Raw genomic sequence first — 27,330 nt, 5'->3', positions numbered from 1 at the left:
AGGAAAGAATCCTTCATAGCTCTCATCTGTCTGCCTTATCTGGGCTCCTGGCGGGGCCTCCCGCCCCCAGTGGGTTTGGTCTGGAGGGGAGGAGGCCTGACCAAGGAAGGGCCTGGGAGAAGCAGCAGCACCATGAGCGTATTGTAGTCGGATTGTGTCATTTTACTGGAGACCATTAAGGAAATGGATGTTCGTTTTTTCTTTTACAGAAAACAGATAATGGCTTTTAAGCCAATTGGAAGGAAATTTGAAAAGGTTTCATAACAGTGTTATTTCATTATTACAGCCAACCTACACAGGCAACCAAGTTGTTTTCAGGCCTGACCCTGGCTCTGGATTCTTTGTTGTGTGGATACCTTTCCAAAGTGTTTGATTTGCTGACACATTCAGGAGCTCTGTGTTTGATAGCAGACCCAAGGGTGTGCAAAACTCTGAGCAAAGAGGATTTACATTTACCTAATTTAATTTAAAAAATGAGCCACAGTCCAGGCGATACTGGAGATAGTAATACCAACGTGGTGTATCTGGCTGCTGATCGAAAGGCTGTTTGTTTAGCTCCCTAGTGAATTTGATAAACTAAGGCCATATTTTTATTTCTAGAGCTTGGAGCTCTTAAGCTGGCAGTTTTGACCTTTGAATGTTTAGAGCACTGAAAGTTCTGATTATGAGACAAAGAGAAGATGACAGCTTTCTGGTCCATTAAAAACTGGGGTCCCTCTTGTGGCATTACTTTGTCCTACAAACAGTAGAGAGTGGGACCTGGCTCTTTGGGGTGGCATTACCTTAAAGGATGTGGTCAGAATCTACCTGTTAAATGCTTATTTTCTCTGTGAACCTGGGTTTTGGTTTATTATTACCTTTGGCAGTTGAATTTAAATTCTTTGGGACAGAGTAACATAGCTAAGAAGTACACTTTCAGAAGTGCATCTACAAGTCTTTTCAGGAGAAATTTGGGAACTACTAGTGCAAATTAGCATCACTGATGTGGCTGCTTTGTTTTCAGGTGATCGGTGAGGACAACGTGGCAGTCCCCTCCCACCTTTATAAGGTGATCCTGGCGCGCAGAAGCCGGGAGTCTACTGAACCCCTGGCACTAGGGGCCTTTGTGGTGCCCAATGAAGCCATTGGCTTCCAGCCCCAACTAAGTGAATTCCAGGTGAGCCTTCAGGACCTGGAGAAGTGGTCAGGGCTGGTGTTCTTCCCACATTTGGATAGAACTAGTGACATCAGGAACATCTGCTCCGTGGACACCTGTAAGCTCCTGGATTTCCGGGAGTTCACTCTGTACCTGAGCACAAGAAAGATTGAGGGAGCCCGATCGGTGCTCAGGCTGGAAAAGGTCATGGAGAATTTGAGGAATGCGGGGATTGACCCCGATGATTACTTCATGAGTCGCTACGAGAAGAAACTGGAAGAACTCAAAGCTCAGGAGCAGTCAGGAGTCCTGGAGAGAAAGCCGTCTTAGTCACATCTCAGAAGCGTGACATCTGTCAGGCCGTGGTCGTGGCCGCTTCAGACTGCTGTACCTTAGTGGCTTTGCTTTACAATGATGGAATTCTAAATTTAAGACTAAATTTTTGCCCCCAAAGGTAAACGAGGTGAAAGTTTTTGCTTAGTATTTTACTTGACATGAGAACTGATTATATAAGGAAACTGACACCTGCAGGTGGCAGCCTGGTCTTGTGTCTGGTTAAGAAGATGACACCGTGCATGTGTTGCTCTGGATGTGTAGTGTGTGAAGGTTAGTTATATTTTCTGCCTCCAAATCATGCAGTGTCTTTGATGTATCTGCTCAGCTCAGTATTGTAAGCTTTCTTTCCCTAGGACTTGGGTTGGTCTTAGAGATGGCTTCTAGATATCGTCTGTGCCTTGTCCTGACCATGTGTATTAAATCTCTGGGTCTTGTCCTCCTCCCTGTGGACCTGCTGTCCCTCCTTTTCTGTCATACAGCAGCGCTCACCAGCTGCGTTTCCGGCTCACTTAGCGTGTTCTGTAGATGAAGCTAGTGCTGCGCATGTATTATGTCACAGCCGCCCTCTGAGGGAAATTCCACCATCCTCATTTTACCCAGGAGGAACTTGGGGCTTAGAGAGCTTAAGTATTTCTCCCAAGATTCATCTTCCCAAAGAAGTAACTCATAAGAAATGAGGCACACAGCAGAGAGTGCATTAAAATCTTCCCCGACCCAGAGGCTTTTTGACTCAGAAAGACATCCTTCCGTGGGTGTCTGTGATCCTGGGCCTGCTTGGTAAGAGGTGTCTGATTTCTTGTCTGCCGTCGAGCCAAAGGGACTTTAATGTCCTCTGACTTGAACCCTCCTTCGTTCTTTGGGAAGAAACAATCAAGGTATTTGAAAGGTGGAGGCAGTGGTCTGTGGGGTTTATCAGAGTCCCTTCTTGCCTGAGAAACGCAGTTCTTCTAGTGACCAGATGGCGGTGAATTGATGTGTTCTTTGCTTACCAGAGGAGCTTTTTGTACCAGAGATGAAGGCACCTAAGCCGGATCCATGCCTGCAGGTCCACTGGCTTGTGGCTCTGCTGCCTTTGTGCCTGCATGTCCCCTTGGACAGCGCGGGGCAGGCGGTTGGGCCCAGACAGGTATCTCTGCGGCAGGCGGCGGCTGCTTTCTGAGCCAGGTCTCTAGATTTGGGTTTACACGGAATCCTTTTGTGGGCTGCCATAAGTATAGGCAGTAAAATACCTTCAGTGAGGGCGTAGCAACCTGTCTGAATGTGTCGGGTCACAGTTGTCTTGCCAGGTGGTATCACTGGAACCATTTTTGTTGATGTTTTTGTATTTCTCTCTAACAGAAATGCCAAGACTTTAAGATAAAAGTAAGATGATGATGACTGACTTCGCTCTGCTTTATTTGGGTAAACAAGAAAGAAGTTGGGGGTCAGAACACTGTAGCCTGATTAATACGATTCTGTTTTATCAAACTGTTCTGCATTCGCTTTTTCTTCTCAGGGAGAAAGAGCCCAAATGTCACTGTGACCAAAAAATCTCTTACTTTCTCTCCTTGTTGGAGAGGTGATGGTGGGGTCTGGGTGTTTTTCCGGGAGCCTGAGGGGTGGCTCTTGGGGAGAAGTCCTGGGTGACCACCCCCCTCTAGAGGGGTGCCCCCATCCGCTGTCCCCCAGCCTGTCACTCCGCGCTCTCTCTCCTGACCTCAATTCCCAGCTGCCTTGGGGCTGTTCCTTGCTGTTCTCAGTCCTGCCTCTCCACCTGGGTGGTAGAGAATCTTGATTTTTAGATCAGTAAATTAAAGTGTCTTACATGTTTTTAGTTCCCATGAAAAATGCTACTTGGTCATTGTGAAAAATAGAGATAACTACTTACAATTAAAAAATGCAGCTCGCAGTCCTCGTTTTTGTTGGTGTGCAGCTGTGATGCTTGAACCGTCACCTCAGTGCTTCCAGCGAGTCCTTCCAGAACAAACTTTAAGATGTAAATACTGGGTGCAGCTCAGAATTTTCCTCTGGATCGGATCACTGCAGCCTCTCCTCCAGGGATGTTGAATGTTTCGACTCAGACGCACAGGTCCCTGGGCCTCTCCCCTGCATCAGGTGTGTCCGTCTGATCAAAGAAGCACCTTGTGACCGAACCTGAGCAAATCACCATCCATTCAGTCCCTCGCTGGGTCCTGCCACATCATCGCGCTGCACCAGGGCCTCTGCCTTCACTGTCTTTACACTCACGGGATCCCTGGTCTGACTGGGCTGAGGGAAGGCTGCTGAGGAAGGGGGGCCAGCCCGCTTCTGCTGGGAGCCCCCTCTGGGGTGAGGGGCTCACTCCCTGATCTCTCTCCACCCACAGTGACATCTTTATTTCATCTTTATTTTGTGACTTTAGGCTTTTGGTTTCTGGATTGAGACTGTTTCACCGATATTGTATTCGGCAAGGTGGACGTACACAGGCAACAAACGTAGGATGGGTGAGCGAGCCCCTTAAATACCTGCTAGTGTTTCTGCCCTCGTGCCTCGATCTTCAAACAACCGAAAACCCCCATCCCTCCTCCCTCCTTCAGGACTTGGAATAGAGCCCAGCAGGAGAGACAGAGTCTGATCTCGAGGGAGTGGCCCCCAGCAGAGCTGGGCTCGGCCTGCAGCCCTCCTCTTGGAATGACCCCCAGTATTGGCATGTCACCTGTATTCCCTGGCTTCACCCTCGTGAGTCCATAAAAGTCATTAGCGTCAACATGACGAATCTCAGGATTTTGATTGAGTAGTTCTGATGTGAAGCTGGAATCTATATTTTCTAAACAAGCAACACTGGCAATTCTGGTGATCAACCAGGATTTGGAACCAGACTGTGCCCTACTCTGCCTCCACCCTCCCCCAACGATCATGTCTCCTTCCCCGAGACAGGAGCCCTCTGACAGTTAGGTGGTCTTGGAGCTTGAGCTTGTGAGTATCAAGGGAGAACTTTCTTCCATCCCTTTGGGCCCCCAGGTGGCCAGTTTTCTTTGTAGCAGAGCTTTGTAACAGTAACTGAAACCTTCCCTGTACCTCCTGCCTCTCAGTGACCCGTGCTGATGGCCATTCTGGGCTGCACAGAATGGGCTGGCACCTGCTTCCACCTGAGAATCTCTTAGAGAAAAGCCCCTGAGGACGTTGGGGCTTCTCATTGCCTGCTCAGACTTTCATGGGTTTCAGACCCTTCACCATGACTTTACAGGCCCTCTTAGTGTAGTGGCCACGTCTGGGCAAAGCCTTCAGGATGAGGTGTTAGCAGTGCTGAACGGAGTCGGGGGATTGACACCCCACTTTACTCACTGTACCTTTGGTTCACGTGCAGCTCGCTCCAACTAGTGGCTTCAGGTCTTTTCCACATGATCTTCTGTCAAATCACTTTCCCATCATGTGCTTACACAGTCAATTTCTGGAACACAAATGTGACACTACATGTATGCCCAACTGTTAAGATTCCATTTTATTAACAGTTTCTACCCATCTTCAAGAGAGTTCACATTCTTTTTGATCCTGACTTGGCCATCTGACATGTTCACTATGCCTCCCAGCTTTGAGATTGCAGATTGGATAAACAAGCCTTCAACGTGTCCGTTAAAAACATTGAAGGAGACAGAGCCAAGGAAGGTCCCTTTGGTAAGAAAATTCGTTTTACGTGGCAACCTGTTTCACATACTCACCCAACAAGTTTCATGTGATAAAAATGTGCTCTGATATTTTCAGAACTTAAGTTCACTTCTGTGTCTTTAAAAAGCAAACACTCAATTGGTTGCATAATGCAGAAATAGGTCTCCATGACAGTTTGCCCATGAGTCACTCTGGGACAGGGAGATTGCCCGCTGCACCTCTGGGTGCACCCAGTGTGGCTGGGCCAGCACTTTGGGCACCTGCAGTGTGTGGGGAGCACACTTGGCTCCTCAGCCCATCTTCCCACTTACCAGTTGGGCAGCCTTGGGCAACTGACTTCATCCTTCTGAATCAGGTTTTTCATCTGGGAACAGGTTGAGGATTTTTTTTTTTTAATTGAAGTGTAGTCAGTTACAGTGTGTCAATTTCTGGTGTACAGCACAGTGTCCCAGTCATGTATATACATACATATATTTGTTTTCATATTTTTTTCATTAAAGGTTATTATTATAAGATATTGAATATAGTTCCCTATGCTATATGGTAGAAACTTTTTTAAAATCTTTTTTTATATATACTGGCTAACATTTGTAAATCTCAAACTCCCAAATTTATCCCTTCCTACCCCCTTTCCCAGATAACCATTAGATTGTTTACTATGTCTGCAAGTCTGTTTCTGTTTTATAGATGAGTTCACTAGTGTCCTTTTTTTCCTTTTTTTTTTTTTTTTTTTTGGATTCCATATATGAGTGATATCATATGGTATTTTTCTTTCTTTCTCTTTCTGACCTCTCTTAGAATGACGATCTCTAGGTCCATCCATGTTGCTGCAAATGGCATTATTGTATTCTTCTTTATGGCTGAGTAGTATTCCATTGTATAAATATACCACTACTTCTTTATCCAGTCATCTGTCAGTGGACGTGTAGGTTGCTTCCATGTCTTGGCTATTGTATGTAGTGCTGCTGTGAACATTGGGGTGCATGTATCTTTTTGAATTAGAGTTCCCTCTGGATATATGCCCAAGAGTGGGATTGCTGGATCATATGGTAAGTCTATTTTTAGTTTTTTGAGGAATCTCCATACTGTTTGCCATAATGGCTGCAGCAAACTGCATTCCCGGGACTGTGAGAAATACATTTCTGTTTACAAGGCACCCAGTCTGTTAGCAGGCCGAGCAGACTAAGACAGTGACTGATGAAAGTCATCCCATCCTGAGAAGGTGATGGACGGGCCTGACCTTGGAGTGGGCTACACTGGACCACGTGGAAGCAGCTCTGTCTCCCCGTCCTGAGGTTGATGATGTGTTGCCAACAACTTCTGGCTACATCAGCACTTTGCTCATCGCAAAATGCATTCACATCAGCTCTTACTCAGTATGCCATTTCAGTAGCTGCTGTTCATCCTATTTCACAAATAAGGATGCTAAAACTCCAGTTGTAAAACTTAGGAAGGTTTTTGGGCTCCCAGTCTTATATTCGCCCTCCACCCCCAAGGCTTTTACAGTTATTTTACTTTGCTCTGTGGTTCGGTCATTCGTCATTTACTCACCTTAACTGGACCAGGCCTGCTATCTTTAGAGGCAGGCAGATAACGGAGTTGACTCTTTTCTGGGGCCTCCAGAGAGTTGTGCAAATTACACGTGCCCAGAAAGTGTTTTGGAGTCACCAGCAGTCAGAAATGTTGAGCATACCCTGCTTGAGTCCCAGTGTTCTCATCGTCCCTGTGAGAGACCCAGGTAGGCTGGGGACTAGGGCCTGGCTGGTGGGTCAGTCCCCCTGCAGGGACCAGATTGACCAGCTGGTGGTGAGAATGGCTGGGGAAGACTTCTCAGAGGAGGCAGGAAGGCACTTGCATTGGTCTGTAGTAGTTGTGTGCTTGCAGGCAGGCTGCTGGGCGTGGCCCGGATCAGGGCCCTGTGTCTGGGCTGAGTCCTGGGTGCTGAGCACTGCTTCCCCGTCCAGTGGGCTGCAGTTCCCAGGGCGCGTTTCCCCCGTCACCCTGCATCAGGCTACACAGGGTCTGGCTTCTGGTCTGAGGCTGCCTATCCCGGCGGGTAGATGGGAGCAAGGAGGTGCCAGTCAGGGTGTGCTGAGCAAGGGCTTTTATGTGTGTGGCCCTGGGGGAAGCAGAGTTCAATGCGATCTCCAGCTGTGTGCAGGTGTGGAACCCTCCCCTCTCCCCTGCTCCCAGCCAGGACCTTGGAACTATTTCTGTCCTCTCTCTCCCATCCCCAGTTCCTCCAAGGCACAGGATGAGCAATCCTGCCTCTAGTGATGCTGGGGGTCCTTTCTGCCCAGGTGTCTTCTAGGCTGTGGGGGTGGGACAGTGGCAGGCAGTGGCCTTGAGTTTGCCAGGCCTCCCTAGCACCCCTGAGGCCTTGGCACCGCTGGGGCCCGACTGCCTCCTTAGGCCATGGGCAGGACAGTGTTTTAGTTCCCACCACCCATGATGGGCCCCTGACTTCTCCCCACCTCCTGATTGAGTGTTTTGAGTCTGCTCTCCCTTTCTGCCCTGCACTTCCTGGGGAGCCTTTAACCTCTCGCCTTCATTGTCATTCAGATTCAGGCTGAGACCTTAGCTCTTATCCGAGGTCAGTGGAGTCCAGGACAGTATGATGTTGGTGTCCTCTCGCCACATGAGGCTGAAGCTTGAACAGACTGGCGCTCCTGGGGGATGAGTGTGCCCCTCACTCTTCACTGTGGCCCTGGGACCCTGCCTCTGGCCTCCCAGGCTGAGGCTCAGACCCGCCTGTGCTCTGGTCGAGGTGAGAGCCTAGCTCTGCTCCTAAGCATTCTTGCACCGTCCCCTTCCGCCTAGTCCCTTATCTGTAACATGAGATTGGGCTGGTTTCCAGGGTCCCTCCCTGTTCCGTGTTCTCCTTGTCCAGGGCAGAGCCCCCCTTCACCAGGGCAGCCTGCAGGGTGGTTTGCCGGGGAGGCATGCTGGGGCGGCCTGGAGGCTGCAGGGCGTAAGTGGGCTGAGGGGCCTCTGAGGAGGTGTGAATGAGGGAGGCAGAGCAGGCCGGTGTGGACAGCCCTGTCCCGGCCCTATCTCCCGTCCGCGACACCCTCTCCACACCCCAGCCCCGATAAGCGGGTGTGAGCCACGGCTGCCTTGTGACAGGCCCTTCGGCGGGGAGGGGGTGGTGGGGTCCACTCCACTTCTGAATCCAGACGTCAGCGTCTTCCTCCCCCACCCCCATTTCCCTGCCAGACTGGACGGGCCCGACCTGCCCAGCATCCTCCCTGACTCTCAGCCCCTGGCTTGGACTCTCTCTGCCCGTGAGGCTCAGCCTCAGGGGTGTAGGGAGCAGACTGCCCTCAGTCCTTTCTGGAGAAGAGCTGAGGACGGCCGCTCCACCGGGCTGCTCTTGCGGTGACTGTGGGGCTGGGGCCTGGCCCTCCCACTGCTTACCACTTGACCCACCTGAGCGCTGGTCCTCTGGTCTCCCCTCACCCCATCTCCTCCAGTCCCTGCAGCCGTCGGCTTTCAGTCATTCCCCCCTCAGCTCTGGCTTTGGAGCCACTGCTCCTTTGGGGCCCACGTCCTTTCCTCTGAGGCCCCAGCCCCTGCTCACCAGCAGCAGGCAAGGCCAGGAACCCCGCCCTAATTTCTGGGTTTGTGGGCTTGGAGGTAACAGGTAAAGAGTAGACCGGGAAGAAGAGAAACAGAGCTTGGAGCTCTCAGGAGAGGGCAGGGGAGACAAATAGGCCAGCCCGAGGCTGAGGGGAACCTCCAGGGAGGAGAGTCTTTGCCCCCAGGCCTCAGGTGCCCTCAACTTGAAACTTCTTTCTGCTTCCTCAGAGGCTCTAATGTGTTCAGAGTTGAAGATTGTCCTGATTCTCAGGCTGCAACTGTTGTGCATCAGGCCGCCCACCTAGGCGTTTGGGTGTAAGGGTGTGAGTGTGCATCCTTGTGTGCGTTCCCGTCCGTGGCTTCCGTTCTCAGCCTCTGCACGGCTTGTGAGGCATCAGGGTGCACTGGCTAAGGGCACAGACTCTGGAGCCAGGCAGGTTGACCTGGGATCCCATCCCCTCTCTACCATCTTACGAGCTAAAAGGCGGGGGCCAGTTGCCTAACTGCTCTGTGCCTCAGTTTTCCCATCTGTAAAAGGACCACATGCCTTGTAGGACTCTTGGAAGTATCAAGTGAGTTACTACATGTAAGGCGTTGGAATGAAGCCTGCACAGAGTAAGGACCTTGTAGTTGTTGGCCATTATTATTTATGTAAATTTTATTTTAATACAATTTCAGACTTAAAATTTGCAAGCAATTCCCATATATCCTTTATGCAGATTCACCAGTTATTTATATTTTGTAATCCTCTCTCAGCCTACATGTGTGTGTATAATATACTCAGTGTTCTATACTGTACCTACACTGTACGTCGCATACAGACGCATACACACGTATATTTCTCTGAGTCACTTGAGAGTAACTTGAAGAGATCATGCCTTTTTACTCCTAAATACTTGAGAGTATATTGATAAGACAAGGGTGTTCTTTTACAAAACCAGTCCAGTTAACAAAATGAGAAAACTTAACATTTGGTATAATACTGTTATCCCCACCACAGTTCATATTCAAACTTCATCACTTATCCCCATCTTGTCTTTGTATTTATTTATTTCTCCTGTTCCAGAGTCGCCTATTGCATTTAGTCGTCATGTCCCTTCAGCCTCCTTTAATCTGGAAGAACTTCCTCAGCCTTGCTTTGCATTTCTTGAGCTTGACATTTTTGACGCGTTCAGGCCAGTTCTTTTGTAGAATTGATGTTGCTCAAATTCTGTTTGCTGTTTCCTCATGATTAGTTTCAGGTTATGCATTTTTGTTACGATTACCACAGAGGCGACGTTGCATCTCTCTCAGTACCACGTGCGGAGGCACAGTGTCCATTTTCCTATTTGTTGGAGGTGTGTCTTTGACCACTTGGTTCCGGGGGTGTGCACCTGATTCCCCCACTGTACACTTGCTGTTTTCTATTTGCAGTTAAAAAGCAATTGTGAGGGATACTTTGAGACTATGTTCCTCATCAGACTTTTATCCGATTTTATCCGTTGATGATTTTCTACTCCATCACTGACCCGTTCAGACTGGCCCCCATGTCTTTTGACATCAGTCTAGGTGCTCTCTTACTTTCTGGGACAACAAGATGTTCCAGGGCTCATCTTGTCTTTTCTCTGCTTTAGCAATGAGTCAGCCATTTCACTGAGGAGTCCTGTTTCCTTTTAATGGAGAACGGTATTCAGAAACCAAGATGTGGGTGCCATGTGTGCTGATTTATATTGCTGTGTTACTGCGTCCAGTTGAACACTTTATTATCTGTTCACTTGGATGTGATGGTGGGGGCAGCACCAGAGAAACTGCAGCTTGGAGATGTGAGGGGGAAAGGAGCACGACCACCTGGATGGAGCCCCCTCTCCTGTTCTGGCTCGCTCAGTCCTCCCCACCTTCTCTGTCCTTCTTTCCCTCTTCATTGTGACCTCATGTCCCCTTTCTTGGTCAGAATTCCTTTGGAGATTCCAGCTGTGGGAACCTCTGAAATCGTTTCCCCAGCTACGTGTGTGATATCAGAGGCCGACAACTATGTGACCTTTGTGTGTGAACAGTCAAAGGCAAAGATAATTTACAAGAAAGTTTTGCTTAGAGCAATCTGCTGACAAGGTGATTGGGGAAGACACATTTGGAAGATTTCCACCTGGAAGTGTTCCTTTTTCCTGCATGGTAAGTGTGCAGACTGAGGTTTGAATGTGCTGAGGTTAAGGATGGGGCGCTGCGGGAGGTCTGCTTTCCAGGTAAGCCTCTGCAAGGCTCAAGGGACCAGCAGGAAGGGTTATGGGCCCAGTATAGCCGACTTGACGCATCCACAGGTAGCAGGGACAGGTGTGGCTTAAAAAGAAAATGCCTATAGTCCAGTGAAGGCCACTTGCTTGCTTGGCTTTGTTAGTTCTGCAAATGTAGGGTGAGTGGGTCACTCTGGTCCCCTACTTGGAGTTAACTGTTTTGAGACTAGATCCAAGGCTTCCTCCCTCTGAGATCTGCAGGGTGTGCATAGCTGGCCCCTGGAGGAAGTGCATCAATCTACAGAAGGAGCCCAGAGCCTCTGGGAGGAAAGAAACAGTATCCAGTTATAATTGCTGAGACGTGAAGGGAAGGATGTTGTTGGGGTGGAGTGGGGTGGCCACAAGAAAGGCCTTGGGCCAGAGGCTTCTGAAATGAACTTGGGGATAACAGGAGTGAGGGATGGTGGCAGGTTCATAGCAAGGACTCCTCTGTTTCATGGGGGAAGGCTGGCTTCAGCGTGGGGTGTGGCTCCTGTTGAGGGGTGCTGAGCTGGGCTTTTGCTCTCGGCTGGGGACTGTGATGATTGATGCACAGGACTGTCACTTAGAGATGAGTCAGTGTGCCCCCCCCCCCAGGTTTCCCTTGACCTTGAGGAACAGTACTGCCTTCTAGTAGTCTGGGCTGGACCCTGGGAGGTGTCCAAGTGTCCTCAACAGTGGCATGGCAGTGCGGTCAGGCTCCAACCCTATTGTGCTCTGTAAACAGTTCAAGCAGGTAGTGAGGTTCCCTCGAGAGAGACTGTCTATGTCACGTAAATTCTTGATTGGTTGATAGAACACATTACAAGCTGATGGAGGTCACCTGTGTGCTCCATGCTCGGGGGCAGTTAATACAGCTACATTCACAGTCACCAGAAAAGCCAGTAGTGTCCCCAGCACCGGCAGCGTGGGTGCAATGCCTCAAGCAGACACGGGAAACTTATTATTTTCTGGAGCTCATGCTGCCTGTGGTAGACATGGGAGACAGGCTGCGGGGAGATGGGCCTAGAATTAATTTTTTCTTTTAATGGAAGTATAGTTGATTTACAATGTTGTGTGAGTTTCAGGTGTACAGCAAAGTGATTCAGTTATATATGTGTATATATATAGTTTTTTTTCAGATCACATTCCATTATAGGTTATTACAAGATATTCAATAGTTTCCTGTGCTATATAGTAGGTCCTTGTTGCTTAATTATTTTATGTATAGTAGTTTGTATCTGTTAATCTCAACTCTTAATTTATCCCTACCCATCCGTTTTCTCCTTTTGTAACCATAGGTTTGTTTTCTGTATTTGTGAGTCTGTAGATAAGTTTATTTGTATTATTTTTTGAGATTCCACATTTATGTGACGTCATGTGATACTTGTCTTTCTCTGTGTGACTGACTTCACTTAGGTAATCTCTAGGTCCATCCATGTTGCTGCAAATGGCATTTTTTATGGCTGAGTAGTATTCCATTGTGTGTATATACCACATTTTCTTTATCCGTTCATCTGTTGATGGGCACTTAGGTTGTTTCTACATCTTGGCTATTGTGATTAGTGCTGTTGTGAACATTGGGGTGCATGTGTCTTTTTGAATTAGTTTTCGTCTTTTCCGAACATATGCCCAGGAGTGGGATTGCTGGATCATATGGTAACTCTAATTTTAGTTTTTTAGGGAACCTCCATATTATTTTCCATAGTGGAGAATTAATTCTTAAAGAGAACAGGCCCTCAGTGAATCATCCTTCCTGCTTGCCAAGTGCTCTTTGGGGCAGGAGGTGACCTAAGGAGGCCTCTTGCCTCTTGTGGCATCTTCCTCACTGTTCTAGTCAGAGACCAGAGGAGCCTCCTCACCCATCCTTGGGTGTTCTGTCTCCCAACTTTGCATCTAAAAACAGCTCCCAAATTTCTCACTCTCCACCGTCCCCAGCCTAGTCCAAGTCCCTATCATCTCTCCCTACAGAGGCCACCTGACCTGCTTCCCCTCACCCCTTCTTGTCCCCCACAGCCCTTTCCCTCAGAGCAAGAGATGGGATCTTTCTAAAGTAAAGTATTACTGCGTGCCCCTCCCACAATAATAAAAAGCACATAGAACAGTGCACCTCTTTGGAGCCCCCTGGTGCCCCAGGGTCATGTCCACACCCCTTTCCTGGCCCCCCCCCTCAATCCACCTCCAGTCACACCGGCTATCTGTCCCTTCAGGAACCGGCCACGGCCCTTCTACCTCAGGACCTTCCCATCTGCTCTTCCGTCTGCCTGGAAACGCCCACCTCAGTCAACAAAAACGCCACATCTTCAGCAGGTCTTCTCTGGTCCCGTCCCCTGGATACTCTTACTGCACTTTGTGCTCCACCCCAACAACCCACAGTTTTGTGATTCTAAAGAGCCCTGGTTTGTGGATTTTGAGGTTAATATCTGTCTCCCCAACATAGCTGAGTTACATGAGGGCAGGGACCTTGTTTGTTTTTTCTCATCATTATAACTCCAGAATCTGGGAGATGTTCAATGCATGTTTGCTAAAGGAAAAATGGACAGGTGCCTCAGTTTCCCCAGCTAGTCCTGTGTGTAGGCTAACATCATTTGGAGGGAGAGAGTGAGGAACGGGACCCCTTTGGCCCTGGGGCATCCTGCCACTCACTCCTGGGGAGTTACCACTGCCGTCAGCTCTGATGGCCGGGCCGGGGCCCCGCTGCTCCGCGTTTACTCATCCTGCAGAGGTCAGTGTCCACAGGAGGCTGAGAGGGTGCTCTCACAGCGGGCGGGGCTGGCATGAGGCAGACACGTGGGGCTGGTGGTCTTCAGCTTGGGCACAGGAGCTAGAGAAATTGGCATGGGGGTGCTCTGTGGCCAGAGCCTGGCCACAAGGGGGTTGCTGAGGGCGGCACTGAGGTGGGGCTGAGGTGGCTGGTGGGGCTGCGCACAAACAAGGAGGTGACAGTGAGTGTGAAGAGCGTGCTTGCTTTCGGTGGTGGCTGAACTGCTCATACATTTGTCACAACTCTCCACACTGCACTTAAAAAGAGTGAGTGTTGTTATATATAAATTACACCCCACTGAACCTGAATTAAGTATAGTAACAGTGGGCTGGAGAGGGTAGAAAACATGATGGTCATGGTTGCCTCATTGCAAAAGTGTATCAGGACAGAGGGGAGCCTTGCGGCCCTCTAGGGGAAGTGTGTGGCAGGCAGAGGGAACAACCAGTGCTGAAGTCCTAAGGCGAAGCGTGTGCAGCCTGAGCAGGAACCAGCAAGGAGCCAGTGTGGCTCTAGGGCTGGTGACGGGTGCAGACTGGCTCTGGGAGCGGGTGCATCAGAGGGGCTGCAGAGGGCTCAGGCTCTCAGGCTGCTCTGTGAGTGCGCCGGGGGCCACTGGGGGCTCTGTATGGAGCCAAGGAATGAGCCAGCTTGCTGCCTGAGACCCCACTGGCCGCTGTGTCAAGAATGGTCTGGGGCAAGGGCCAGCTGGGGGGCCTCTGTGAGAATCCAGGCAAGAGGCAATGGTGGCTCAGACCAGCATGGCAGCTGTGGAGCTGCTGAGAAGTAGTTGGACTTGGGATATGTTTTGAAGGCAGAGCCAACAGGATTTCCTGCTGGATTGGATGCGGGGTGTGTGGGAGAGAGAGGAGGCAGGGATGATGTTAAGGTTTTTGGCCAGAGCAGCTGGAACTCCAGCCGGGCAACCCCATGGGGGCTGTTGACCCATTTTACCTGTCCCCTGGGTCCTGTGGCTGAAGTCAAGACAGAGACAGGAGGGAGGGGCTCAGCTCTGCTCTGCCTCTGGGGCTCAGGGGATGGGCTGACATACTGGTTATTCCATTACCCTTTATTTATTGGCTTTATTGGCTTTTGTCATTTCCTCCTCGTCTCCTGTCTGGAGAGACTATAAATGTGATGGATTGATACAGGATACCGGAGGCCCAATTATCTCTGTTGAGCCGGCCTCGCTGCTTGGTCAAGCCCTCTCTGTCCTCCACCACCCTTGCGATGCCTCCCACAGCCTTGCACGCAGAAGCAGGCTGGTCCCCGGCCGTCCAGGAAGAGGGGGTGCAGCCTGAGAGGGTGAGTGACAGACAGATGGTCCCCAGGAGACACGGCTCCAAGAGCAGTACTGGCGGCCAGCTCAGCTCCTTGGTCAGTTGCACCTAATGCCGGCCCCCGCTCCCGAGGCTCTGCACCCCAAGGCCAGCATGGAGTGGGGCGGGAGGACAGGACATACCGCCGGCCGGTCAGCCCACATCCGGGAGGGCAGCTCTGCTTTGACTTGCACGCCTTTCTGGAATTCGAGCCGGCCTGTCTCTCCACAAAGGCTAGGGTGATGGGGCTTTTCTGTCCGGCAGCAGGTGCCTGGCAGCTGCCCCTGAATGCCAGCCCCGTGAGCTGGCGTGGGAGGAAGTGCCTGTCAGGGTGGTCATTATATGTGCTGGGCTTGGGCTGGCCCGGCCCTGGCCCCTGCCATTCAGGCTGATTTGGGACACCCGCAGGAGAGTGGGGCTGCTGGGGTCTCTCTGGATTCCCCCCGGATAGAGCTTGGCAGCTGCCAACCTTTGGGTATCATTTCTGAATGAAGTCTCTTGGCCCCCACTCCTGGCCTGTCTGCCTCTGTCCCTGGGGACTTGGGGGGTTGGGACAGGAAGCCTGAGATTCATTCATTCCTGGGATTTCAGGTGTCTCCCTGTGGTCACGCTGTGCACCCTCCCTGACACGGACCCTGGTTGCTGTGCCTTGACTATGAACGTGTGTGAATCTGCATGTGCCTCTCCATGCAGGGGAGGATATCACATAGCCCTGTGTCTGACTTCCTTCCAGGACAACAAAGCGTGGAAGATGGGATTGCTGGTGAGAAAGGGACTGGGCCTCAGAGGACAGGAAGGATGCAAATGCAAGAAGGGGACCAGGTGAGCCCAGCAGACAGCGGGGTTGATGGGGTGTCTCTTGTGCTAACATTTCCGGGCTCGTACCTGTGCCAGGCACCAGGGTGGAGGCTGGAGAGCGTGGTGTGAGCAGGCCGGCCCGGCCTGGCCTTCCCCAGTTGTCAGACCTGTGGGCAGCACACGGGTCAGTGGGCTCCGACCCTGGAAGGGGTGCAGGCAGAAGACACCAGTCCTGCGGCTTCCCCAGCCCATCGGCAGAGGCCTTTGGCGTCTCCTAGCTCCTGGTCATGCCTGCTCTGTCTCCGCCTGTAGGAGCGAGGCCTGAGCTGTCTGCCCCTCCCAGCTCCTGGGCAGAGTCTCGTGGTCATTAGGGCTGAGGCGGAAGGGCGCTGGCACAGGGCCGCGAGCTGCCAGGGCTGTGGCCCAGGGTGAGAGCTGACGTCTGTTTGGGAGCATCTCTCCCTGCCAAGGGTTGAGATCCCTCCGGGGCCACATGCCTTCCCTCTGACACAGGAGCTGGCATCTGACCCTCCTGGAGCCTGGACCCCAGCCTCACCCCGGAGTGGTGCGGTGACAGCTGCGGCATCGTAGTGACCTCAAGGCCCACACGTGCCCCCTCCAGATGAGCCTGCCACCTCCCAGGCCCCCTCACGCAGCCAGGGAAGGCCCCACACAAGGGGCCCAGACCCCAGGCCTCGGCTTCCAGAAAGGTAGGGAAGCCGCCGTGCTGACCCAGACAGAGTGGCAGTGACCTGGGGCTTGTCGGGGGTAGGCCTGACCCCTTCACTGCTTACGGGGAGCGCTACAGCCTCCCCTCCCCTCACACCTCCCATTGCCATGTGCCGGCCGCTGAGCGAGGCCCCGGCTGCAGCGCTGAGTAAGGCAGACTTGGACCCTGTCCTCATGTTGTTTTCACTCTTCGCTGGGATTTCTAGTACGAAGTGTATTTTCCTTCACCGCGCAGTGTACACACAGGCACTCACCCAAGGTTTCTATGTATATCTGAAACAATAGTTCCACAAAACAACACATCCTTAGCACAGAGCATACGCTGCTATTCTAAATTCTGATATCTTTTAAAAAGCTAGTATGGCCCACTAGACTGGGACATGGCCTGCCCTTTGAAAAGCCCTGTTTGGGAGAGACGATTGAACAAGTGTCACAGGATGTTAGTATGGACTGTCTGCCCCAATTTTGACCAAGTCCAGTGCCAAGGGTTTCAGGATGCCAAACCATGTGTTTTCCATATGCAGTGGTTTATTGGGACCCCATAGTCACGCCAAGGATAAGAAAAGGGGTCCAAGAGAGCAGAGGGCTGAGGGAGGCAGTGAGCAGGCTTCTTGGAGAGAACTGTTTGGAGAGTTGTTTCTAGGACCTTGTGCCGTTCTCCTGAGGGAGGGCCTGTGTCTAAAGGGTGCCACTTTCTAACCTAGGCCTGCTGAGGGCATTCCAGTGCCTTCTTGGAGAGCTTGGACACAGAGGACTGGGCCTTGCTGGGCCTGAGAAAGCTCAAGTGGACCAGTGACTGGGCCTGACTTCAGCCCTGGGACCCGGAAGGAGGAATCCTGGGCCAGCTGCCGTGGTGGTGGCCGTCGAACACCCTGCCACTGGGGCCAGGCCGCACGCCAGCAAGAATGGGGTGAGTGCGTCCATGGACCAGAGGCAGTGGGCAGAGGGCCTGTGTGAGCCACCACAGCGGGGCCCCCAGGAGGGCCCAGGGGCTTGGCAGGAAGAGGCTGGGGTGGACCCCTAGGTCCCCTCGGGCAAAGGAAGGGGTCATGAAGCACCCAAGAGAATGCACCTCCTGGGTGGAGGAAACTGCGGGGGGTGGGCAGCAGGGCGTCTCCAGGGAGCTGGAAGATGCCCATCTGAGTCCCCTGTAGCCATCCACCCCCCCTGGTCTCCAACTGTCATGGGACTGGACACCCTCAGGGTGAGGCTAGGATTGTATTTCCAACAAGAGCAGTTGAAGGCTGCTGTTTTACCCAAGATGGAGTGGAAAAGCCCCAGGATCAGGCTGGGTTTCAAGATGGTCCCCACTGAACCAAGCTGAAAGGGCCAGGGGGAGACAAACATTAAGGCTGGATTTGTTGACACTGAGGTCATGTTCCTTTACCTGCTGGCTTTGCAGGTGCCGGCAATGAGAACGTGTCAGGTGCGGGGAGAGGTAAGTACGAAGAGGCGGACAGGTGGTGGTGGTCAGGGAGGGCTCCCAGAGGAGGTGACATGAAGATGAGGCCCGGAGAAGAGTGTTCTGGGTGGTGGGAGCAGAGGCTGATAAGGCTGACAGGAGGAAGGGTCTTTGAGGGATTGAAGAGATGTGGCTACAGAGGCTGGCGGGCTGGACACTAACACAGCATCGTAAATTAACTATACGTCAATTAAAAAAAGAACAGCCCAGGCCAGGTCATGTAAGCCATTTATTGGTTTGTTTTAAAAATACGGATCTTCTTTATGCACGAAGTTTGGTGAGAAGTGCTCAAGTAGTTCAGACGACAGCTGACACTGGATGCTTGCCCGCCCTCCTGTGTCCTCCCTCTCCTCCCCTCCTGCTGGTCATCGTGCAGTTCTGGAAAAAAGCAACGAGAGCCACGCGAAAAGCTACGGAGTCAGCTCTAGCTCAGCCCTGCCCTCGGCCACGCCGTGTGCAGCCAGCGGCCAGCCCCAGGTACCAGTCTCAGGCTACCGGGCTGTCCCCACACACAAACCCCAGTCTCCTCCTGACGGCTGGGCCTGCAGCCGGGCCAGCCTCCCCGCCGCATTCCTGCCCTTCAGCGGGTGCAGGGTGCCGGGGAGGGCACGCACCTCTCCAAGCCTTGAGAGCACAGCACAGCAGAGAGAGCTACAAAAATAAGATTTCCACTCAAAGTGTCGCTGGGACAGTTAAAACCCTGTCCCATGCTGGACTCAAAGGGAACACGGAGGAGAGATCACTGGGGTGCAGGTGGGTGGGGGCTGGGACTGCCCCCAGGGGAGCCCGGGTGACAAGAAGAAATGTAATACTTGACTCACCGGCGGTGCCCCCTGAGCTCCCTGCAGCCAGCCCCCAACGGCTTGGTGAGGTAGGTTAGGACAGCCAGCTTCTGGCTTCCTGGGCTGCCCCGAGAGGCGGCCACCAAGTGGGGGGTGGCTTTGCTGGAGACTGGAATTGGGCAGCCGAGCGCCTGCGTGCTCAGGCTCCACCAGCCACCACTGTCACTCTCAGGGTGACAGTCCTCTACATTAAAAGATTTGCATATGCTAAGTAGGATTGTCAGCAGCAGAAGAGGCCCGCTGGGTAACTGGACTAGAAAAAGTATTTTTCCCTGAAAAGGCCTGCTCACCAGACCTGTGGGCAGCCTAGACCCCCAGGACCCTGGGCTGAGCCGGGGGGGCTCATCAAGGGTCCATTCCCCACACAGGGACCGGCCTGGCCGTCCCGAGGCCCCTTCCCCTGCACAGGGCCCAAGCTGCCCTCCCCATCCCCATGCCGCTGCATCTGGCGAGGAGCGAGGAATCCCCCCGCCCAGAGTCAAAGAGAAAGATGGAGAGAGCAAGCCTGGGTGATGACAGTGGACTCCCTTACCCACGTGGGCTGGGGCTGCCGCGCCGACGGCTGCGGAGCTTCTCAGCCCCGGCGGCCCCAGGGTGAGTGGGGCTGCCTCCCTCATGCTCTTGAGCTTAATGTTAATACTCTTAACAGAAAGCCGAGCTCTCTGGGGAAGAAAGGCAACATCAGCGCCGAGGACCAGCCCTGGGACCCAGGCCGCTCCTTCTGGAAGCTTGTTTTTGTAGAGCCGATCTCAGGGTGGCCTGCATAAAAACACAAGGTGAAAACGGGGCCTGGGGGACAACGGGAGGCTGACAAGAACCTCCCTGCTGGGGGCCAGGAAGAGAGGCCTAATGCCTTCAGGCTGCCTGGTGCTTGCCCCCAGGGAGCCTGGGACACACGTGGCCTGTCTGGCCTCAGTGTGCGTGTGTGTGTGCGCACACGTCATGTGAGGGAAGGGGTTCAGCCCTCGTGGCACCTCCGTCCAAGCGGCGGGGGAACCCTTTCTGCCCCTGGGCAGTGAAGGCCAGTGGGGCCACACTGGATCTCACTCTTGCTTTGAGAACTGAGTTCCAGCAGCTTCAGACACACTTGTTCAGAGTTAAGAGGTGGCAGTGTGAACTGCTGTCCATCCGTGGGAAAAAAAGTTCTTTGCTTAAGTAAAAAAATACCAAATACAATAAATTTATGAAAGCCCATTCACAACATACAGTCTGTTTTGTACTCTGTCTCAGCAGCAGGGTTGGAGGTGCTGATCAGAGACCCCGGACGCCGCCTGACCAGACCAGGCCCCCCGGGACCGGTACTTACACATGGAGCCTCTCCGATGGGCCTCCCCGAGCGGCCTGCTCGGCCAGCTGCTGCCCGCCCTCCACGCGATGCCTCAGGACTCTGCAGGGCCGAGGCTCACCTCTCACTCCCAAAGCCCAAAGCCAGGACAGCCCAGCGGCTGCTGGTCTGGGGCTGCATTCAGGTTTGCCACGATGCTGTGCGCTGGCCCGCCGGGCGCGGCTCACACGACAGACTCACGGTCCCTGTTCGGGGACGGGGGGAAGTCTGGGAGGTCTTCGCATGCGGCTGTAGTCGGACCCCCTTACCTGGAGGTTATCGCTGGTGGCCCTGGTGACGCTGTCGTAGGACGGTGGGAAGGACGTGGAGGAGATGGAGGAGCTGGAGGGTGGGCCATGGCGCTGGGAGTAGTTCTCATTCATCATGTAGGCGATGAGGCCCTCCTGCTCTGGGGCATCCTCTTCCGAGACGCCGCTGCTGCCCATCTGCTGGCGGTAGAGGAAGGAGGCGTGCTTCAAGGAGCGCTGCAGCAGGTGCCTCCGGAAGGCCCGCTGGATGATGGTGGCCGACACCTCCTCGTGCTTGCGCCGGAGCGTGGTTGTGATGGGCTCATAGGAGATCTTGGACGGGTTGGCAGCCATGAACTTCTCCTCCATCTGGATCTTCAGGGCGTCCATCTCCCCAGACTCGCCCAGGACCCTCTTGGTGAAGGCAAAGAGGATGTCCATGCAGTGGATACGGTCCCCGCTCACCATGGGCAGGTCCATATTGATGAGGCTTATCTTGTTGGGCTTGGCGATCCGGAGCGGCTCAGACAGGGCGTCGGCGAAATCGGACAGGGCTGAGTACTCGATGAACTGGGTGGCCTCCGGGTCGAACTTCTCCCAGATCTCGTAGAACATGTCGAAATCATCCTCGCTCAGGGGCTCCGTGCTCTCCTCCGTGGCCACGCTGAAGTTCTCCAGGATGATGGCGATGTACATGTTGACCACGATGAGGAAGGAGATGATGATGTAGGTGGTGAAGAAGAGGATGCCCACGGCGGGGCTCCCGCAGTTCCCCCGGGAGCCATTGCTGTTGGGCAGGTTGGGGTCGCAGTAGGGGGGCCCCGTGTTGAGGATGGGGCTGAGGAGACCGTCCCAGCCAGCCGACGTGGTGATCTGGAAGAGGCACAGCATGCTGTTGGCGAAGGTCTGGAAGTTGAACATGTCGTCGATGCCAGCCTCCCACTTGACGTAAGCGAAGTTGGCCATGCCGAAGATGGAGTAGATGAACATGACGAGGAAGAGCAGCAGCCCGATGTTGAAGAGGGCGGGCAGGGACATCATGAGGGCGAAGAGCAGCGTGCGGATGCCCTTGGCCCCGCGGATCAGCCGGAGGATGCGGCCGATTCGGGCCAGGCGGATGACTCGGAAGAGCGTTGGGGAGAAGAAGTACTTCTGGATGATGTCTGAGAGCACAGTGCCTGTGGGAAACAGCAGAGCCTGTGACTGCTGGCCTGGCCTCGCCATGGGGTGGGGGGTGGGGGGGGGTCTCTGCACAGCAGGGAGCCAGGGAGTGGAGGCCTTTCCCAAAGGCCTGCGGCACCACCCGGGGCCTGCAAGGGCCCTGCCTCCACCCATCTCTCCGAATCTCCATCCAGAAAAGGGGGGCCCACGGTACCCAGTTCCTTGCAAAGTGCTTTATCAGCCCTCCATTCCTCAGTCTCCTGAGAACACCTGCACAATAGAGCCATGCTGGGCCCGTTTTCCAGATCATGGGTTCTGAGGCCTTAGGGGACTTCTCAGTATCTTGATGGCCTTACCCACCTGACATCCTAGAGGCTTAAGGGCTGGGAAGCTTCAGGCCAAACAACGTACTTGTGGGAAGGCAGTCCCACCCATCAGCCGGCTTCCATAGCTGCCTCTACACACACTGCTAGGCACCCACTCAGCAGAGGACCAAGCTTCACCCAGCAGTGGGAGGCGAGAATTCTACTACTGAACCACCAGTGCCCCCTTGGCTTCACCCAGCAGTGGGCAGGCACCAAGGACTCCTGCCAGGAAGCCTGCACCAGCCTCTAGTCCAGCCTCACCCACCAGGGGGCAGATACCAGAAGTAAGAAAACAATCCCAAATCCTGTGGAAGGAACCTGCTAACCGCAGGCCAGACTCTCCCCTGGGACTGGCTGGACCCTGGCCCTTGGGTGACGAGAGAGGAGTGCACTGCTGGGATGCACAGGACGTCTCCCACTGAGGGCCACTACTCCAAGGTCGAGAAACGTAAGTAACCTACCTAAAAATATAAATAGAAATTTAGACAATATGAGGCAGCAGAGGAGTATCTCCCAGGCCAAGGCACAAGATAAAATCCCAGAAGAAGAAATAAGTGATGAGAAGACAGGCAATCTGTCTGAGATAGAGTTGAGTTATGAGGGCAAAGATGTTCAGAGAACTCAAGAGGAGAACAGATGCACAGAGTGAAGTTTTTAGCAAAGAGTTAGAAAATACAAATATCCAAACAGGGCTGCATCCAAGTGCAAGAGGCAGCGGCCAGGAAGTTGGCGCGCTCCACACGCCACACCCGTCGCAGCTCAGCCTCTTTGAGGTGGTTCCCACCTCGGTCTCTACTGACTGCTCAGGGTTTGGAGTTTTAAGGAGCAGGCATGTAAGTTATAGGAGCAAGAGTGGAATAATAAGTTTGCTTTGTATTGGCCCAAGTGACCTTTCCAGACTCATCTAGTAACAGTGTCACTGGTTGACACGTGATAGTGTTGACTGTCAGTATGGCACTGGGCTAAGCCCTTCATACCCACCCCTTCAGCCCTGCCAGTCACCCTAGGCGGTGAGCTGATACCATCCTCCTCTTCCAGAAGAGGAAACGGAGTGTGAGGTGAGAAGCTGGGGTTTGACGTAGACACTGTGGCTCCAGGTCGACTAGTTACCCTTTCCTCTCTGGTCCCGCCAAGCTCTGGGACCAATAGGTGTTCGTGGGGTACAGGCTGCACCCCCTGAAGTTCCTGAGACTGTCCCCAAGGGCTCCATTCCTGCTCTGACATCTGCATTCTCTAAAGCTTCTCTCTCGTCCCCCAGGCACACTGTCACCCCCACCCCCACCTGGGACCTCCTGGAGAACTTCCTGACCCTTCTTCCAGATTCTAACCTGCTGCCCCTCGCTGCGGCCGCAGCAGCCCCAGTGGGTGCACTGAAGGTAGGGGCTGTACGTGCTGGAAAGATGAAAGTCAGAGGTGTGTGGGGGCAGGGTCAAGACTGCACTCTGAACCCAAGAAAAAAATATTGATAAATTGAACTTAAAATTAAAAGCTTTGTGCTTTAAGAGACAACCACCAAGAAAGTGAAAAGATAACCTACAGAGTGGGAGAGAACATTTGCAAATCATGTATGTGATAAAGGATTGGTATCCAGGGTATATGAAGAGCATTTACCACTCAATAAAAACATAAGTCAGCTAAACAGCTGAGCAAAGGACTTGAATAGACATTTCTCTTGTTGTATACCAAGACATACCAAGGAAAATGACCACTAAGCACATGAAAGGATGTTCAGGGAAATGCAGACCAACACCTCAGGGAGATACCGCTTCATACCCACCAGCGTGGCCATGATTGAAAAATACAGACAGCAACACGTGTTGGTGAGGATGTCGAGTAACTAACCCTCATATGTTGATGACAGGAATGTCTAATGGTGCAGCCACTTTGGAAAACAGCTCATCAGTCCCTCAACATTTTAGATTAGTGGTGGCCAGGCTGGGGAGAGGGAAAACGGGGAGTGACCACTAATTGGGTAGAGTTTCATTTTGGGGTGAGGAAACTACTCTCAACTTAGAGAGTGGTGATGGTGGCACATTGTATACCTGAAAGCGTGGATTCTAGGATATGTGAATTATAGCTCAATGAAACCGTTATTTCAAGAACTCTGGGCTCTGAGGTCAGACGTGGGTGTGTGCTATGGTCTGAATGTGTCTCCCCCCAGAGTTGCATCCCAGCTGTCAAAGATGGTGGTGGTGGCAGGTGGGACCTTTGGGAGGCACGTGAGTCATGCGGGTGGAGCCCTGCACTGATGAATGGGATGGAGCCCCCGAGCACCTTCCACTTCGTGTGGACACAGCAAAAAGGGAGTTACAGACCAGGAGAAGGACCCTCACCAGAAAACGTGGCCATGACGGTGCCTTGGTCTTGGACTTCCAGCATCCAGCACTGCGAGAGGTAGATTTCTGCTGTCGGTAAGTTAGCTGGTCTGGTGTTTCCGTTGCAGCAGCCTCAGCGGGCTGTGCGGGAACCCTGTCTCTCTGCTCCTAGCTGTACGATTTCCCTGTCTTGGTGCTGACTTTATAAGGCAAATTACATGAGGCAGGTGATGTCCGAAGGAGCCTGGCACACACCTGGGTGGCTAGACTCCAGAATTTTCCATCTCCAGGGATAACGTCAACCTTAGAGAGCCACCTGCCTCCCTCCTTCAACCTAGGGTGCAGGCTTTCCCTTGGGGAGGGCAGGGGGGCCTCCACGGCCCCTGCTCCCTTTCCCAGACTCATCCTTGAAGCTCTCCAAACAGAGAGCTGTGTTCTAGGGTCCCATGGAGGGTGGAGCCAGCAGTGGGTGCTGGGAACTCTGCCAGGTTGGCCCCTTGGCCTGAGTGGGTCCTCCCAGACATACAAGACTGAGTGTGTGTGTGTGTGTGTGTGTGTGTGAGAGAGAGAGAGAGAGAGAGAGGGAGATGGGGGAGAGGCAAGGAGTGTGGAGAGAAAAGGATGCAGGAGCCGGGTGCACTTGGCATGAGGTCCAGGCTGGAGGACAGGGAGAGGCTCGGCCTCTTGCGTACTCACCCACGATGGAGAGGATGACAACTACGAAGTCGAAGATGTTCCAGCTGTTGGTGAAGTAATAGTGGCGAAGGGCAGCCATCTTGAAGATACACTCGCCTGTGAAGATGGCTACAAACAGCAGGTTGATCTTGGCCAAGATGTTGACCTTCTCAGGGCTCTGGTCATCCGTCTCCACCATCATGGTCACCATGTTCAAGCAGATGAGAAACATGATGGTGACGTCAAAGGCCTGCTTGGTCACAATGTCGAATATGAAACCTTGGTACTTGTTCTGAAAGGAGCGGCGAAGGAGGGGGTCAGCAGGGACCTCAGACAGGCCAGCAGGCCCCCTGTTGCTGCCTCTTGGCCCAGGCCCACCCCCCCACCCCCTCACTCCACCCTTTGTGGGGTCCAACACCCTCAGACTGTCACAGTGAGAGGAAGAAGTCAGGAGGCTGAACAGCCTGGCCGTTTCACTGAAAGCTCCCTGGTCTTCAAGGCCCAGCTCTAGGGCTCCCTCTCCCCGGAGACCGTCTCTGATGGACCCCGAGTCTCCTGAGCACAGCGTTCATCAAGCTGCTTTGCTCCCGCTGTCTCAAGTGTCAAGGTCAGATTTAATGTTCAGTCCTAGCCACTGTCTCAGCCCTTGGGTTAAATTTTCTCCACTCTTTAAATGGAATTTATTTTACTTATTCTACTGACTATATTTATATGTCTTTAATTGTAAGCTAGTCCAGATCATTCTAGGGAAGACAGACTATTATAAGTGAAAACACACACACAACTAACCTAGAACAGAGTATGGAGAACAGGAAAGAATTAGATGAAATCAAAGAGTGGATGAAAACCTGGGGATGCTCCTCACTAGCCAGGGATTTAGGGGCCATCCCCCAATTAACCTAAGTGCTGCCCCCTTCCTGCTCCAGCATACACGGGCCACACACTTTTTCGGGTGTACTTGCACGTACGTGTGTGTATTGGCTTGATCAGGCCAAGGGAGGCAGCCTAGAGAAGCCAGCACCCCTCTGGGCCCCGCCCACCAGGGGACTTGACTGCTCAGGGGGTTGTAAGGATGCGGTTACGCGAGGGGCTGGGGGCTGCAGAGCTGCCTTGCCCTCCCTGGGGAGAGCCTGCCCCTGGCAGGGGAGGAGGGGACGTCCCTGGCTGCCAGGGCCTGTCTCATGCCTTCCCCGCTATCTCCATGAGACTAAGACCCCTGTGCATGGTCAGAGGTCCCTCCTTCCCTGACAGGAGACAGTGGAGAGGCCCTGAGAGCTGGTTCTGTGGAGTGGGGGCCCCCCAGGCTCCCCACCACCAGCAGGTCCTCCCCACTCCCCCCAGATAAAGCCTGACTCACCAGGGGCCGCGGGATGGGCTTCTGAGGCTTCTTGGAGCCCAGCTTCTTCATGGCATTGTAGTACTTCTTCTGCTCTTCTGTCATGAAGATGTCCTGACCCCCTAAGTGCAGAGAGAGGCACCACACTCATTGTGGGGTTCTCAGAGCCCCGGCATGGGGAACACAGGGATCTTGCCTCCTGGATGAGGGTGTCAGGGTTGCCCTCCTCCTGGGGAGAACTCTGCCCCCATCCTGCACCAGAGATTCCCCTCCAGACCTGCTTCTACAGGGTCCCTGTCCCCATTCACCTTGACCTCTGACACTGTGACCTGCAAGTCCAGTCCCCACCCTGGTCCTCTCCCCTGCCCCACTCAGCCACCCTGGAGGTTCTCTGCGCCCATGCTTGGTTTGCCTGCCACCCAATCACGGCCCCGCCGAGGGAACTCCAGGAAGACCTGGCCTCTGTGCACCTCGCTGTCCCTGATCGAGGACCAGGGGGACAGTCCCAACCCTGCCCCCAGCGTCCCTCAGGGCCTCATCTCGCAGGTAGGCTAGGGTCAGCGCGGGGCCCCTGGTCACACGCTTCCAGGCCTAAGTGTGTCACATCATGGACACACCCCTCTCCCACCCTATCTCAGTGGCAGCAAGCGCCCCGGGGAGCCTGGGCTCTACGTATCTTTTTCTTCTGTTGGTTGAAGTTGTCGATGATGACACCGATGAAAAGGTTCAGGGTGAAGAAAGACCCGAAGATGATGAAGATGACGAAGTAGATGTACATGTAGAGGTTGTATTCCCACTGGGGCTGCTCTTCATACTGTGGGGGGTGGGGGAGCAGGCAGGGGGTCAGCCGGGCAGGGCCGGGGCGCGCCGGTGGGTGTGCCGGCTCTGGGAGACAGGGTGTGCCAGGGGCTTGTGTCTGCCTGTATGTAACAGTGAGGGGAGCAGGCATGCTGAGCTCAGGGCTGGCACAGTGTCACTGAATGGCTTCTGCCCGGGCCACTGGGAGGCTCGAGCATATGGGGGCATCTTTCAGCCGTCAATGAACCATCAGTGTGACTGGCAGGGGCACAAAGGAGAAACTTGACTTGTGTCTCTG

General features: G+C 53.3%; 2 protein-coding genes across 17 annotated transcripts in view; one reads left to right on the top strand and one right to left on the bottom strand.

Moving 5' to 3' along the window:
* Nucleotides 1-24,010, top strand: part of EXOG (exo/endonuclease G) — a 51,718-nt gene extending 27,708 nt beyond the window's left edge. For 2 of the 16 annotated variants that reach the window (XM_032459202.1, XM_006176850.3), the window contains one exon: nucleotides 1,004-2,852. In XM_032459202.1, coding sequence (XP_032315093.1) covers nucleotides 1,004-1,465 — 462 coding nt within the window. In that variant the 3' untranslated portion in view covers nucleotides 1,466-2,852. Of the gene's footprint in view, nucleotides 1-1,003; nucleotides 5,105-7,657; nucleotides 7,863-15,712; nucleotides 15,802-16,290; nucleotides 16,488-17,210; nucleotides 17,417-17,908; nucleotides 17,945-18,241; nucleotides 18,446-19,178; nucleotides 19,405-19,459; nucleotides 22,357-23,166 lie in introns of those variants that run through there. The other 14 variants (XR_004312366.1, XR_004312362.1, XR_004312363.1 and 11 more) reach the window with 14 other exon arrangements.
* The window catches only part of SCN5A (sodium voltage-gated channel alpha subunit 5), a 100,581-nt gene continuing 93,569 nt past the window's right edge, over nucleotides 20,319-27,330 (bottom strand). Inside the window, 5 exon segments of the mRNA XM_032459195.1 lie at nucleotides 20,319-20,378; nucleotides 20,380-21,560; nucleotides 24,920-25,190; nucleotides 26,256-26,360; nucleotides 26,911-27,048. Of these exon segments, the coding sequence (XP_032315086.1) occupies nucleotides 20,319-20,378; nucleotides 20,380-21,560; nucleotides 24,920-25,190; nucleotides 26,256-26,360; nucleotides 26,911-27,048 (1,755 nt within the window).

Source organism: Camelus ferus, chromosome 17, assembly GCF_009834535.1.
Source record: "Camelus ferus isolate YT-003-E chromosome 17, BCGSAC_Cfer_1.0, whole genome shotgun sequence".
Lineage (NCBI taxonomy): Eukaryota > Metazoa > Chordata > Mammalia > Artiodactyla > Camelidae > Camelus > Camelus ferus.
Note: the sequence above shows the minus strand (reverse complement) of the source record. Positions and strands in the feature narration are given on the sequence as shown.